This window comes from Pteronotus mesoamericanus, unplaced genomic scaffold, assembly GCF_021234165.1.
Source record: "Pteronotus mesoamericanus isolate MK-2021 breed Mesoamerican mustached bat unplaced genomic scaffold, CSHL_Meso_final scaffold_165, whole genome shotgun sequence".
Lineage (NCBI taxonomy): Eukaryota > Metazoa > Chordata > Mammalia > Chiroptera > Mormoopidae > Pteronotus > Pteronotus mesoamericanus.
The window spans coordinates 9,915,731-9,928,673 of NW_026555307.1; the positions used below are offsets into that span (position 1 = coordinate 9,915,731).

General features: G+C 50.0%; 1 protein-coding gene across 3 annotated transcripts; it reads right to left on the reverse strand.

The window, feature by feature from the left end:
• Positions 1-334: 334 nt before the first annotated feature.
• Positions 335-12,327, reverse strand: HNRNPL (heterogeneous nuclear ribonucleoprotein L). Of its 3 annotated transcripts, XM_054589120.1 has the most exons (13): positions 12,049-12,327; positions 10,085-10,203; positions 9,203-9,440; positions 8,990-9,077; positions 8,085-8,179; positions 7,928-8,000; positions 4,563-4,634; positions 4,171-4,451; positions 2,651-2,772; positions 2,131-2,332; positions 1,482-1,539; positions 1,291-1,386; positions 335-725 (listed from the first exon to the last, which is right to left on the reverse strand). In XM_054589120.1, the coding sequence occupies exons 1-13, from the start codon at positions 12,310-12,312 to the stop codon at positions 667-669; spliced, it is 1,767 nt and encodes a 588-aa protein (XP_054445095.1). In that variant the 5' UTR covers positions 12,313-12,327; the 3' UTR covers positions 335-666. The 3 variants fall into 3 exon arrangements, with proteins under 3 accessions (XP_054445095.1, XP_054445096.1, XP_054445094.1); XM_054589121.1 differs by having other exon boundaries at positions 4,171-4,634; positions 12,217-12,327; XM_054589119.1 differs by having other exon boundaries at positions 4,171-4,634.
• Between the last annotated feature and the right edge of the window lie 616 nt (positions 12,328-12,943).

The window sequence follows — 12,943 nt, forward strand, 5'->3', positions numbered from 1 at the left end:
TATCTTCATGAGGTTTTATTTTCCAACCTTATAAAAATGTCAGGTGTTTACTTCATAGAATTCATTTTCCATCTCACCCCCCAAACTATGTACTGACTCTCCAACTAGAATGAGCTTGCTGAAACGGGATCCACGAATAGCTTCCAAGTCGCTTGAGTTTTCCTCAAGACTCCTTAATCGCTAGCGACTCTGGTCCGCAGCCCTGGCCCACCTTGCTCCTCTCAGGGCCGGGCCTGCAGCTACCCACAACCTGCAGCTGTGCCCTGGCCTGCCTGCCCTTTTTCAGAAAAGCAAATAGGAGGGAAGCAGACACACCCTGGAACCCCACAAAGTGTTGTTAATTTTCCAAACTATTTTATTGAAATGTGCCAAGAGTACATGGGCAGCACAAGTATGAACAGGAAAAAATAATCACATGTACAATAATTTTTAAAAAGTGAAGGTTAATCTTGGGAGATATCGATTCCCTTCCCCTCCCCTTCCATCCTTCCAGCATTTCCATTATGGTTAAGCCTCTACTAACCTAGCATTAAAAAAAAAAAAAAAAAAAAAAAAAAAAAAGTAATACAGGAACTTTTGCAAAACAAAAAAGAAAAACAAACAAAAAAACAGCATAAAGGAAAGAAATGTTTTCCTGCTCAGATGGGACTCTTCCACAGCAACTAATTACGAGGCATGTTGAGCAGTGGAGAAACACAATTTCAAGGTGTAAGGGTATGGACCATCTGCAAAGGAGAAAAACAAGAGGTCAGCTGAGTCCATCTCTAGAGGCTCCCCCTCCACATAATTCCCCTCGTTCACTGCCCAATGTGAGGCTTAAAAACAAACCAAATTTCCAAGGCATTCCTCCTTCCCTTCCTCCACTCCCATGGAGAATCCCATTCCTACTCTGTAGTTGGCCCAGGGCAATAACCCTGCCCCAGGAACTGGGTGGGGAAATTTTACCTGCTAATATGGCCCCTGCCCTGTGTACTAGGCTGAACCAATTTCTGCAACTGACACGGTACAGCATTACTGGCAGGTTCTGATGCAGAGAATGCCAGCTCCCTACAGGACAAGCCCAAGCAACTCCCAGCAGGCAGAGTGGGTGGCAGCAAGCAACCAGGCTGGCCCTACCCCATGGGGACTATCAGACTACTCTCCTGGTAATCAGGTCCCACTTGTCTGTGTCAATGACAATGTGGAAATCTCTGGGGCTCTATCTTGATAGCAGGTAGGACAGCTCTGGCCTGAATTCAGCCAACCCATGAGGCCACAAGGGGGATGACTGCAGGACATACAAATACTCACTTGGGTTTTTCATCTGGTAATGGTTCAGGAAGCCCAAAGTCTCCAAGGCATCACTCTTGGACTCCCACTCCAGCAGCCCAGAGGAGCTGCGTTCACCTGGTGGTAAAGCAAAGGTTTTAGGCTGACCGAAGCAGAAACTAGGGGGCCACCCATCTATAGCCAAGGAAGGGGAAGCAGGACACCTTACTCACTTTTGCCTGAGAATACTTTCACAGAAGATGGTCGCTTCACTCCTAGCTCATCGCAGATCTGAAGGACAAAAAACAGATGCAGAAACACAAGAGTGCCACGTGACAGAATTCAAGCAGACTGTGCATCACATGACTGACTGCTTGAATTTTTCTGGAGAAAAGAATTTTTAAGTTTTTACCTCACGCTAAAGTGTCTCCGTGACCCCGCCCCCCCAAAATTTTCTATCTTCAGCTGCTATTTGAGAATGTTGACACTAGGTAAATGTTTGATGAACTAAATACTAGGACCAAAGTCCAACTCTGCCAGTCACATGTCCTGTCCTAGCTTCTCCTGACCTCGCCCTTAATAGGTCCCTCCCTTCAGATGTTATCTGGGCACTTGGGGGCCTGCTTGACAAAGTGGATGTTTTGAGATTGGACTCTGATCATCACTGTAACACCCAGAGAGGGACAATCTTTCTCAGCAAAGTCATTTTAGCTTGCAAATAATGTTAAGAGCCTGGCAAACTCCACTGTTGCTAGCTTGGTGCTGTCCCCAGCACCCAACCCAGGGACTAGCAGAGAGGAAATTAGTAGGTATTTGTTGAAAGACTAAAATGAAAGGCCCACTCAGATGGCTGTGGTCAGGGACCAACTCCATGGCACCCACCTCAAAGAAGTTCTCCTCTGTCACCTCCAGAGGAGCATTGAAGAAGTGCAACACATTGCTAGGATGCTGGATGCGGTTCTTGGCTGCCTGCTCTGGAGTGGAGAACCGATTGTTCCTTGATTCACTGAAGTCTTTGTAACTGGAGGACCCGTCTTCTAGCCCGTATGATTGACCAGGCATGATGGCTGGTTGCTTAGAGACACTGGGGAGGGGACCTTTGTCAGACCTAATGGCTCCCAAATCTCCCACTGAGATCTCATTCCTGTCTCCCTCACTGAGAGAAAGTACTGTGCACCTCAGGTGGCATTGCGCCACAGGTGAGATAAGGCCCACACTTTCTCCCACTGCTTCAGAGGAGCATCTGGGAACACACCCACCACACCCCAATTCTGCCTGAATAATCATCTCTGCCTCACTGTGTTCCATGGCTGGCTCCTGTCCAGAGTGCACCCCATTTTCCTTCCCTTTTCTCCACAGTCCCTTGCTAACACATCCTACCCCAAAGAATCTGGGCACATACCAGACTTTCAGCTTCTGCCCGAACATGAAGTTGTTGTTGAGGTGGGTAATAGCCCGGTCCACAGCATATCCATCAGCCATCTCCACCATGGCAGCCCCCGGCTTGCTTTTCATGAATTTAACCTTGTGGAGAGCAACAATAGTCAGCACCACTGCCCAGCTGCCAGAGACCCATCTCCTGCCCTTTCCAAGTTAGTGAGAAGAATTAACTCCTGCTTGCATATCTTACTTGTGAATGGGAAATCAAGAGAAACAAAGAAACACGCTTGGCCCATGACAAATGCACAGCCCAAGATAGGCCACAGAGGGGCATGACCCGTAAGTGGGTCACCTAATGAAGCACAAGAAAAAACAGTAGGCGGTTAGAAAAAGGCAGTCCCTGGCTGATGTGGCTCAGTGGACTGAGTGCCAGCTTGCGAACCAAAGGGTTGCCTGTTTGATTCCCAGTTAGGGGCACATGCCTGGGTTGCAGGCCAGGTCCCCAACACGGGGCTTCTCTCCCTCCCTTCCCTGGTTTCTTTAAAAAAAAAAAAAAAGAAGAAGAAAGAAAAGGCAGCTATTCTCATGTCATGGTATAAATAGATACATTTGTCTGGATACTGGGTCACAATGTAAAATATTTTATTTGGGTTACAGTAAAAAACACTGAAAAAACAGTAGTGCCAACTTTGGAAGTGAGGCTATGTAGCTCTGAGTCATGCTTCCATTAAAAGGTATGAACCTGGGCAAGTTGTTCAGACGGTGCCCTCAATTCCCCCACTTATCTCATTAAGGATCCTTGTAAACATTAAGCAAGTTACAACACGTAAAGCACTTTTTAACAGCCCCTAGTACAGGAAGAACACTTAACATGTATTAGCTGCTACCATTTTTAAAAACAACTCCTCACCAGAGGATGTGATATGTTCACTGACTCTAGAGAGAAAGGAAGCAGGGAAAGGAAGACAGACATCAAGATCATGAGAGAGAAACGTAGATTAGCTGCCTCCCACATGCACCCTGATCGAATCCACCCTTTCAGTTTAAGGGATGACACTCCAACCCAACCACCTTGGCCAGGGCTTAGCTGTTATTATTATTAATAGGCCAAGAAAGGCTGCAAACTCAAAAAGCTTCAGATGGGTTCAACAGAAGAAACCATGATAGGTGACCATATGATCACCTATCAGTTTCAGTCAACTGTCCCATAAGGCAGAAAGAAGGCCCTATGTTGCCAGATCATCTGCGGAAAATCCACAATGATCTTTGTAATGGATAAATTTCACTAATTACTTAACATTCACATATTAATAGTGTTTTTATGTGCTAGTCCTGGTTTTATAACACTGAAAATTAAAAAATGCACACACACCCATATGTGGTGAAGACTAAACAAACCCTGCCTGAGAAGGTCACCTGATTAAACGAGTTACCCTTTATGGATCACCTTGCTGGCTAGTTTCCCCTTTGCTGACTGGCAATGCATGAAGTTGAAGGCCTCCCAGGTTTACAAGGCAAGCAGCAGACCTAGCAGAAACTCACCTTCTCCACGTTGCCGTACAAGCAGAAGACATTGAAGACTCGGTCACAGTTCATCTTAGATTGATCCAAGCCATAGACCATGAGCACAGGGCTGTCGGCGTGGGGGCCATACTCGGGTGGTGGGGGAGGGGGTGGGGGGTGCCCATACTGGGGGCCGTAGCGACTTGGGCCCCGGCGGTGACCCCCCACAGGTGGGCCCATCCTTCTCCCTTCGTAGTGAGGTGGGGGGGGCCCGTAGCCCTCATCATGGTAATGGCTGTGGTACCCACCATGGGGCCCTCCTGGGGGGTGGGAAGGAAAGAGAGGGAGGGCGGGTGAGAATTTGCGTGGCGGGCGGCGGGCAGGGGCACATGAGCCACGGGAGTCCACGGAGGGGAACCCCCTGCCCTCACCATATTCTGCGGGGTGATCTCCCAGGAGAGGGGGCTGCCTCTGGCGTTTGTTAGGGTTGCTGCCAGGGTCACCTATGGACAGAGAAAGCAGTTAGAGCCTAGCTGAGTAAGAGTGGTGGTTATTTCCCTCCTGACTAAGAGGCTGAGCTCCAAGTCCCTTAGCTCCTGAAAGCCTGGTTTGAAAACCCTCTCTATCTCACAAGGGTTGCAGGGGCCTCCCTCCTGTGGGCATGAAGCCCAAGGCTGGAACCCACTTTACCTTCTCTGCCCATACCAGTTGGGCTGCTTTCTTTCCTCTGTGAAGAATAAGGCCAGGCCCTAGGGACCCTGTCATCTTCCCTGGCCCTGGTAGGAAGCCTAGCTCTTGGGCCCTCTGGGGAACTTACAGCTGCTATGGGAGGTAAAAGGTTATGGGAGCCAAGAACAGCTTTATAAAATAACTCCCAATAAAAGGAGAGGAGATTAAGAACAGGAAAATAACCCAGGAAGAGCAGAAAGAAGATACCAAGTGGCCCCCAAAGCCCCAAGGTTCTAGGAGCTCTAAACCCTACTTTCTAGGCCCCTTCTTTCTCAATTTCAGTCCCAGTCACCCTCCCACCTAGACACGTTCAACTCAAGAAGGGACTAGAGAAAAGGACAAGCAGGGCAAAGCCAGAAATCAGTTCATATGAGCAATCATGTACAAGGCATCAACATTCTCAGACCCGGACAATGGCGCAGATCCACCCCAACTCCCACTACAGTTCATAACCGCTACCGTTAATTTAGCGCTTGAGTGGCAAACACTGTGCTTAGCGCTTTACAGACATCACCGCTTCTAAAATTCCTCACAACAACCCTATGAGGTAGGTTCTATTTTAACCCCATTTTACAAATCAGGAAACTGAGCAGTTAACTTTTAACTGAGCAGTTAAAAGACATTTTAGCCCAAGGTCACAAAGCAAGTTAGTGGCTGAGCAGGGATTTGGACCCAGGTCTGGCTGACTCCAAAACCCAGGGCTCAAGACCACTGCCCTTTCCTGCCACCCGGCCTGTGTTTCATTTTCAACAATCAGTCATTACAAAGATGGAAAAGGGCTACTTACAGCAGAAGTACAGAGTACAATGTCCATTTGTCACAAAAAACAAATCTGTATTTTCTCTTACCATTGGACGCTTCAACAGTGAGTTAGCACAGTTCTGAAAGATGGCGTCCCATCAAACATACACTGCGACCCTGCATCACATGGTTTTACAGTCATAAATACAAGTTACAGTACACATCCGCTACAATTTTTTTAAAGAATTGTTTTAACAGTCAATGTTTTTGATTAAATCAAAAATGGCTCACAGATGTTCTGTCCTCAGAAGATATCAGAAAAGTGGAAAATAAAGGTGTATGAAGTGGATAGTGTCCCTCCATGTTGTCACCTCCTCACATTGTGTGCTGCAGTGCGGTGCTTCTGGCTGTGTAGCGCTCCGTGTTATGAAGTGTGCCAGTGGCCCCACTACGCCCGAGCTTTTGGCCTTGGGAGCGCGCCCGGCTACCCACCAGCAGGTAACTGTGTACCTCTGAGTTGTTTGTCTGGTTTTAGGTCTGTTTTAGTTTTTGATTTTTTTGGTTGTGGTTTAATTTTTTTTGGTCTCTGATCTCCAGTTGGTGCAGATTATGTTGGCAGCTGTTGACTGCAGAAAAAATAAAAATATCAAAACAAAAAAAGGCCCTCCCCAAACCAAAGGACTTAAAAAAAAAAAAGAAAAAACAAACAAAACCCATATGGCGAGGAATGGAGAGGATCCTATTGTCTTGGAGGCCCATGGAATCTACTTCAGTCTGTGAAACGTTTTCCGTAAAGAGCGCCGCTGGCTGGCTGAGAGCTCTGTTCTCTGTGTTTCCTACTTCTGTGTACATTCTCGGGTTCGAGTTTGCTTGGATTTTGACTTTTTTTTTTTATGTTTAATAAAAAAGCAGTGTCTGCTGCCATGTTGCGTCTCTTTCTCTTTGTCTCTGTCTGCCTCTGTCTCTGTGCTTGTAGCTGTTCCTTGGAGCGCGGTGTGGTGTTCTTGATGTAATGAGCTCAAGTCTGCAGCTGTTTCTGGGGACGTGGTGGAGGCTGAATGTTCTGTTCTCTCCAGGAAGAGCTAGTGGTTTCTACCCTGTGTGTTGGTGAGCAATGTGCAGAGGCAGAGCCGCTGAAGTATGGTTCCCGAGGGGGGTGGCGAAGCACAGCCCTCACTCCAGGTTACCTCATCAGCTCTCGTTTTTGACCCCCAGCCTTGGGGCAGCCAAAACTGAGAGGCATCAAAACCAATGCACAGCCAGCCCCTGCCACTAGCCCCTGCTGGTCTGCACATCTTCTATTTATGTTCCTTGGAGAAGAAATGGTTGGTTGCCATGTTTCTGTTAGCAGTCATGTAATGCCATTGCCCGCTCTGGTACATTCACTTGGTCATCAATTTGCCTCTGACCTCTGGAGGGAGCAGCCAGGCCCTCAGCACCCATTGTGAGGGTCCTGGGGAGAGCCTAGCCCACCCCACCCACTGCTGCCCAGCTTCAAGGACGAACAAGACAGGCCTGGCTAGAAATGGGGTCCTCTGGCCTCCCAGGGCCTGCGAGATGTCAGCAACCAGCCTCCTCCCTCAGCCCATGGCCTAGTCCAATGTATGAGACCAAGACAGACACAGAGCTGGACGGTCTTGCTGAGGCGGTGCTGCTGCTTTTCAAAGGCAATCCTCCACCTCTCCCTCCCATCCAAGGCAAACCATTCTTGACAGATTCTAGGAAGGGGGTTGTCCATTTGGGCCCCCAGTAGAGAAGTTGAGTCCCTTCTACAAGTGAGGTAAGGCATGTCCACCCTGTTCCCATCCAGGGTCTCACCTCTAACAAGGTCAACTTGCTCAAAGGCTCTGATGCAAGGGCCTTGGGAGCCTTCGTCACCTCCCCAATCTGCCTTCCCCCCCTCCCCCCAATAAGACCCTCTCGATAGTGGAGAGGAAGAAACCCATTCCTGGCCCAGTGAGAATGGAGTTAGTGAGCCTCAATAGGATCATAGAAGTAGCAGAATTCATTTGGGAGTTTGCTAATGTTTATAAGCCATTGTCATGCCCAGTGCTCAGTGAGGCCCTACTCCCCACCCAATCCAAGCCTCTACCTTGATTCTGCACACTCAGCTGTATCATAGGGCCCCAAGCAGCAGCTAGAACCCAAAGAGGGCCCTCACTCACCCTCTCCCACTAAAGGGTCTTCTCAAGAATCGATCCAAGGCCCTCCCATGTCCACAGGGAGCCCAATGGCATTACATAACCTTGAGCCCAGGCCTATGAAGTGCACTAGTCAAGTGAAGACAAGGCGGGTGTGTTTAGAACAAAGTGGCCATCAGGATTACCTTGTCCACTGAGATTAGGGTTTGTGTAGTCCCAAGTATCCTGATCGTTCTTGAACACGTTCAAACGTGTAGGCTGTAGGGACAAGAAAAAGCGTAAGATCAGCCAGGCCCCAGCTCAGCTGGAACCTGACAAGTGACAGTCACTTCCCAGACCTACCTTCGCATATTCAATCTTCAGAGTGCAACAGCCGGAGTAGATATCAGCCCCATTGAGTGAGGCCTTGGCCCGCTGGGCACTTTGCACAGAGTCAAATGTAAGTGAAGTTAAGGAAAGCCCCATCATAGAAGCTCTTTGGAGAGGGCTTCAAGCTGTCACAGAAATGGATAAGGACAAGACAGCACCCAAAAACTATGTTACATGTATGTTTCAGGGTCTATTCACTGTCATAGCCACTCACATGGAGATGAGCTGGAGTGTTACCCTTGGTGAACACTCACTGGCCAGAGTTCCTTTATAATGTGCAGTCCCACCCCACCAGCCAAAAGGTGGCAGCCACCTCCTCTGGCCCCATTCCAGTAGGCCAAGCCACCTCTACCTCGTACTTTGGCTAAGCCTGGCAATCTCTGCAAAACATCAACTAAATTATGATCCTGTTCTGAAAGTCCATCAGTGGTTTCCCACTGCACCCTGACACGAGCTTCACTACTGTTGTGGATACCCTATTTGTTAATTTCTTCAAATGCCCATAGTGAACCTCCTCCCTGTGCCTGCTTTTCTTCCATCATCAGGTCATTCACTTTTCTTCAATACTAATAAGCTCCTGCCCACCTGATGATTTTTGCAGAAACCAGGTTCGTCCACCTTGAATACCAGCTCCTACCTCCTCGTAGAAATTAAATACCACCTCCTCAGAGACCTTCCCAGAGCCCCTTGTATCTCACAGCACACCTTACATCTACACATCAGATTACTTTATTGATGGCCCCTCCCATCAGACTGTGGGCTTTATGAAGGCATCTGGCACACGACAGGCATTCAGTAGATATGTGCTGATTAAAAGGATGGCGCCCTGCCCAGTCTAAGCACCCATCCCAAGGACCACCTGTTTCTTAGCAAAGGATATTCCACCATGGCCTGGACACCATTCTTCCGGAAAATGACAATTCTCTGGACAGGGCCACAAGGGTTACAGATAGTGTAAAGAACATCCTGTAAAGGCAAAGATAAGCAAAATGAAGGGGCACTGGCAGGTCAGTCTGGCTTGGTGGAGGAGACAGAAAGGGAAGAAAGGAGCTCTCACAGAGGAGCCTAAAGGAATGTCTTCTGGCACGCACCGTGGTAATGGAATAGATGGGGTTCAGGATGGTAAAGAGGAGCACACTGTTGACGCTCCGGGAGTCATCCGAGTCTCCGGGGCGGGAGATCTTCTGGCTGGTAGAGTAATTAACAAAAGCTGGGTGACCAGCAATGTAGATTTGGTTGTCGGCTGCATAGTTCACAGCATTGCAAGCCCCCAACACATCTTCAAACTCCACCAATGCTTGTCTCTTTTTAGGCATGACCACCACATAGCTGGCAGAGAGAACACAGGTTTTAATCCTCAGGACGGAGATAAGAACAGAAAAATGGCGTCAACAACAGCAGAAAAATGGCCTTCAATCTCCTATGAACTGACTCCTCCCTGGCCTTGGAACTCCTGTGTACCCTGTCATGGTTTTCTGATTTGAACACCCTTTGTCAAAAGCAGCAAGACAAGCAAGAGGTGTAGCTTCGGCACTACCTTCTTTGGAAGGCCTTCCCTTCCTGACCCCTCTTCACATGACTCGGTCAATACCTCCCATGGACTCCTGAGCTTCCTCTATCAGAGTGTTCATCACTCTGTGTGGGCAACTGGGAGGAATCCAGGACAGTTTTATTCACTGTTCTTTTCCCAGTACCTAGCATATACCACATTCCCAATAAATACTTACTGAATACGAGAATACTGATTAGAAGGTACAAAGGAGGAAAAAAAAGGAAAAGGGCACAGAACTTGCCATAACCTGACCCAAACTGCAATGGCCATCTCCAAGAGTGGAGAAGCCCCAGGAATTAATCAAAGGACCCTGGACCAAATGGGCCAAGCCAACTGCCAACCAGAAACTGGTGACACATAAGACACCAAAGAACTGACTTCTCTGCAAACTCAACCTGTGGTCTCTGAGTAGATAAAGTACCTGATGGGTCCAAACTCTTGTAAGGCCTCCACAAGGTCAGCTTCCACCACGCCATCAATCAGGCCCCTGATATGGACAACTGGGGAGGCAGGGGTTTTGTGTGGGTCATCGTAGTTCTCCTGAAAAAGAAAGCAAAAACCAGATTTTATTTCTTACTGTACAAGATGGTGGCCCACAGACATCTGTGTTATTGAAGACTCAGTTGGATAAGACACTTGAGTGTCACCCAGGAAAGATGCACAGGTCAGACAACAAGGGACAGCACCTTAAGCCAACCACCTTAAAAGGATTCTGAGCCAGCAGGTGGCCACTTGTCTAACTCCTCTTGCTGTAGCTTCTGAGAAAGGAAGAACAGAGGACTACGCAGATCACTTATCTTACATTCCTAAAAGAACCTGTCTCTTCCCACTGGTCAAAGAAATGTAAGAAAGGAGTGGCTTGGAAAGTGGACACCACTGGCAAGAAGGGCCCACACAATTCTCTCTTGCAACTGAATCAGGCAATCTATCTGCACCCACCCCAACTTCTTTGCCCTGTTGCCAGGAGAGCAAGCTAGGACCATCACCCAGCCAAGCATTACTGTTCTCCACCACTCATCCCCAGGTCCAGACACGGTAGAAGAGCATAGGCCCCAGAAGCTGCAGCAGGCAGGCTAGTCTTTAATCACTTTCCCACCAAACTCTAGTGCTGGAAAACATTACCTAGGCCAGATTATAGAAAAAGAAGAAGGAATGTCTTTCAGAAAAAAAGGAAACTTCAACCCATGCTACTAAAACAAGACAGTTCGTTTTCCTGGGGAAGTATCCTTCCACTCGAGACAGAAGCCTTTGAATCAGGAGGAAAGTTAAATCTCTCCACCTCCTGTGAACTCTGGGCCTAGCCTGCTGTCTGAAAACCACCAGACAGAAGGCATACACAAGCCTGATGGTAACCAGGTTCAGCACTTTGGAGTTGCACAGCTGAGTTCTAATCCCAGCCCCACCCCTCACTAGCTACACAACCTAGGCTAATTTACCTCATCTCTGTTAAGTCAGAAATCGTAATACTATCACCTATCTCATAAAGAAGTGCTGAAAATTCAATTAAGCTACCTTTAAAATGCGTGAAACAATGCCTTGCACATATTAAAATGTTCATAAATCATAGTACACATCGCAGCTGACCCCTGGAAAACCCTGCAAATGGCTGACCGGAAGAGGACTTTCTAACCTGGAAGAGGGAATGGGCTCCAAGCCAGAAAGAACAACTGGTGGTCTTTTCGTAGGAAGGTAAAGAGGCTGCGTGCCTTTCAAAATGCCCACTCAGAGGAAGCATTTTGGTTCATCAGTTCCCCTGCACCCAGTTAAGCCCCGGAAATTATAAGCAAAGCTGTAATGGCTCCAAAGCTTGGCTCAATTTCCAACGCCTAAAAAGACCTTTCGCAAGCCTTTCTTCCGGTTTTCAATGCCCACAAAATAGGGGACATAATCTGTTCTGGAGCACTCTGCTCAAATAAATCGATTTCCACTTCGAGACAAACCATGGCGCTAGAAAGATTCAATACCGTTCGGACCGAAGTCCTCTCAGGCGCGGAAAAGGCCACCGCCCACCCGTTCCCGCTCACGTGGTGCGCCCCCAACCGCCCACGAGGTCGAGGCGGGAAAAACGCGCCTGCGCAGGGGGCCAAAAAAGAACCCGACAGAAAAATCGTCCCGGCCGCAAGCCCGCCCCCACCCCTACGAGCCCGCGGCGCCTGCGCACTGCACCACCCGCAGCGCGAGCTCTCCGCTCTGAATAGCTTCCACACGCAAGCGCCTGTCCTCGCGCAAACCCGCCGTTTGCCCAACGCCCGCCCCTCCCCCACCCTCTCAGCGGTGCGAAGGCAGGGGCGCGTGCGCAGAGACCCCCCGCCCCAACAATATCCTCAGGGTGGGAAATTTCCCCTCACTTCCCGGCCACACCCGGGCCTAGGGACCTAGCCTCACCCCGCCGCCGCCGCCCGCCGCCCCGGCTCCTCCACCACCGCCGCCACCGCCTCCGTGCTGGTCGCCGGCGTTGTCAGTCTTGAGCCGTTTCGGGGCTCGGCCGCCCTCACTGCCGCCGCCGTAGTAGCGGCCACCGCCGCCTCCGCCGCCCGCCGCTGCCATCTTCACCATCGCTCCTGACCGCCTCCGCTGCTCCTCCGGCTGCTGCCTCTGCTCCAGCCGCCGACGCCGCTTCTCCGCCCGGGGCAGCAGCCTCCGCGACATGGCGGCGCAGAACCCGCCTCCCCCCGCCTCTCATTGGGGGAGGGATACGCCCGTCACCCGCCGTCCCCACCCGATAGGGGGAGCCACTGGTCCCGCCGCGGGGGGAGGAAGGCTCTGCATGACTTGAGCCTCTATTGGGTAAAGCCCAGTCCGTTCGGTACGAGTGCCCGCCCTCATTTGTTTGGGACACTCGTTATAGGCGAGCGCTTTCTGCCAGTGCCGGCGCTATCCCCCGCAGCCCGGGACCAATGTTTCCTATCGAGTGAGACGGCCTCCCAATGAGGCGGGGAAAGGCGGGATTCTCGCCATGTCGCTGAGAGCTACTGCCCCCGGGCGAAAGCGTCAGCCTGGGCAGAAGGCGGCTGGCCGGAGAAACAGCGGAAGCGTCAGAGCGTGAGCTGAATGGCAGCGGCAGGCGCTGGGCGGCGGTGCCGCTACTACGGCGGTAACGTGGCGAGCTTGAACGGCTCAAGACTATTGGCTGACCAACGCAAAGACAGCTCATTGTGATAATCAAGAAACAGAAGCGTTCCTCCACGCGTGAACTAGGTCCCGGGTATAACCGGAAATGAAATTTCCCCGCTGAGATGTGCAGGGCGAATTCGCGCGCCCTGCCTTCGCTGGAAAATTG

What these genes read in the sequence shown, in the direction of transcription:
- HNRNPL (XM_054589119.1), bottom strand. Translation starts at nt 12,312, where the DNA reads ATGTCGCGGAGGCTGCTGCCCCGGGCGGAGAAGCGGCGTCGGCGGCTG. An exon ending in CGGCGGGCGGCGGCGGCGGG is followed by an intron (nt 10,204 to 12,048) that starts GTGAGGCTAGGT and finishes TTTCTTTTTCAG; the next exon opens with GAGAACTACGATGACCCACA. An exon ending in TTACCAGATGAAAAACCCAA is followed by an intron (nt 726 to 1,290) that starts GTGAGTATTTGT and finishes TCTCCTTTGCAG; the next exon opens with ATGGTCCATACCCTTACACC.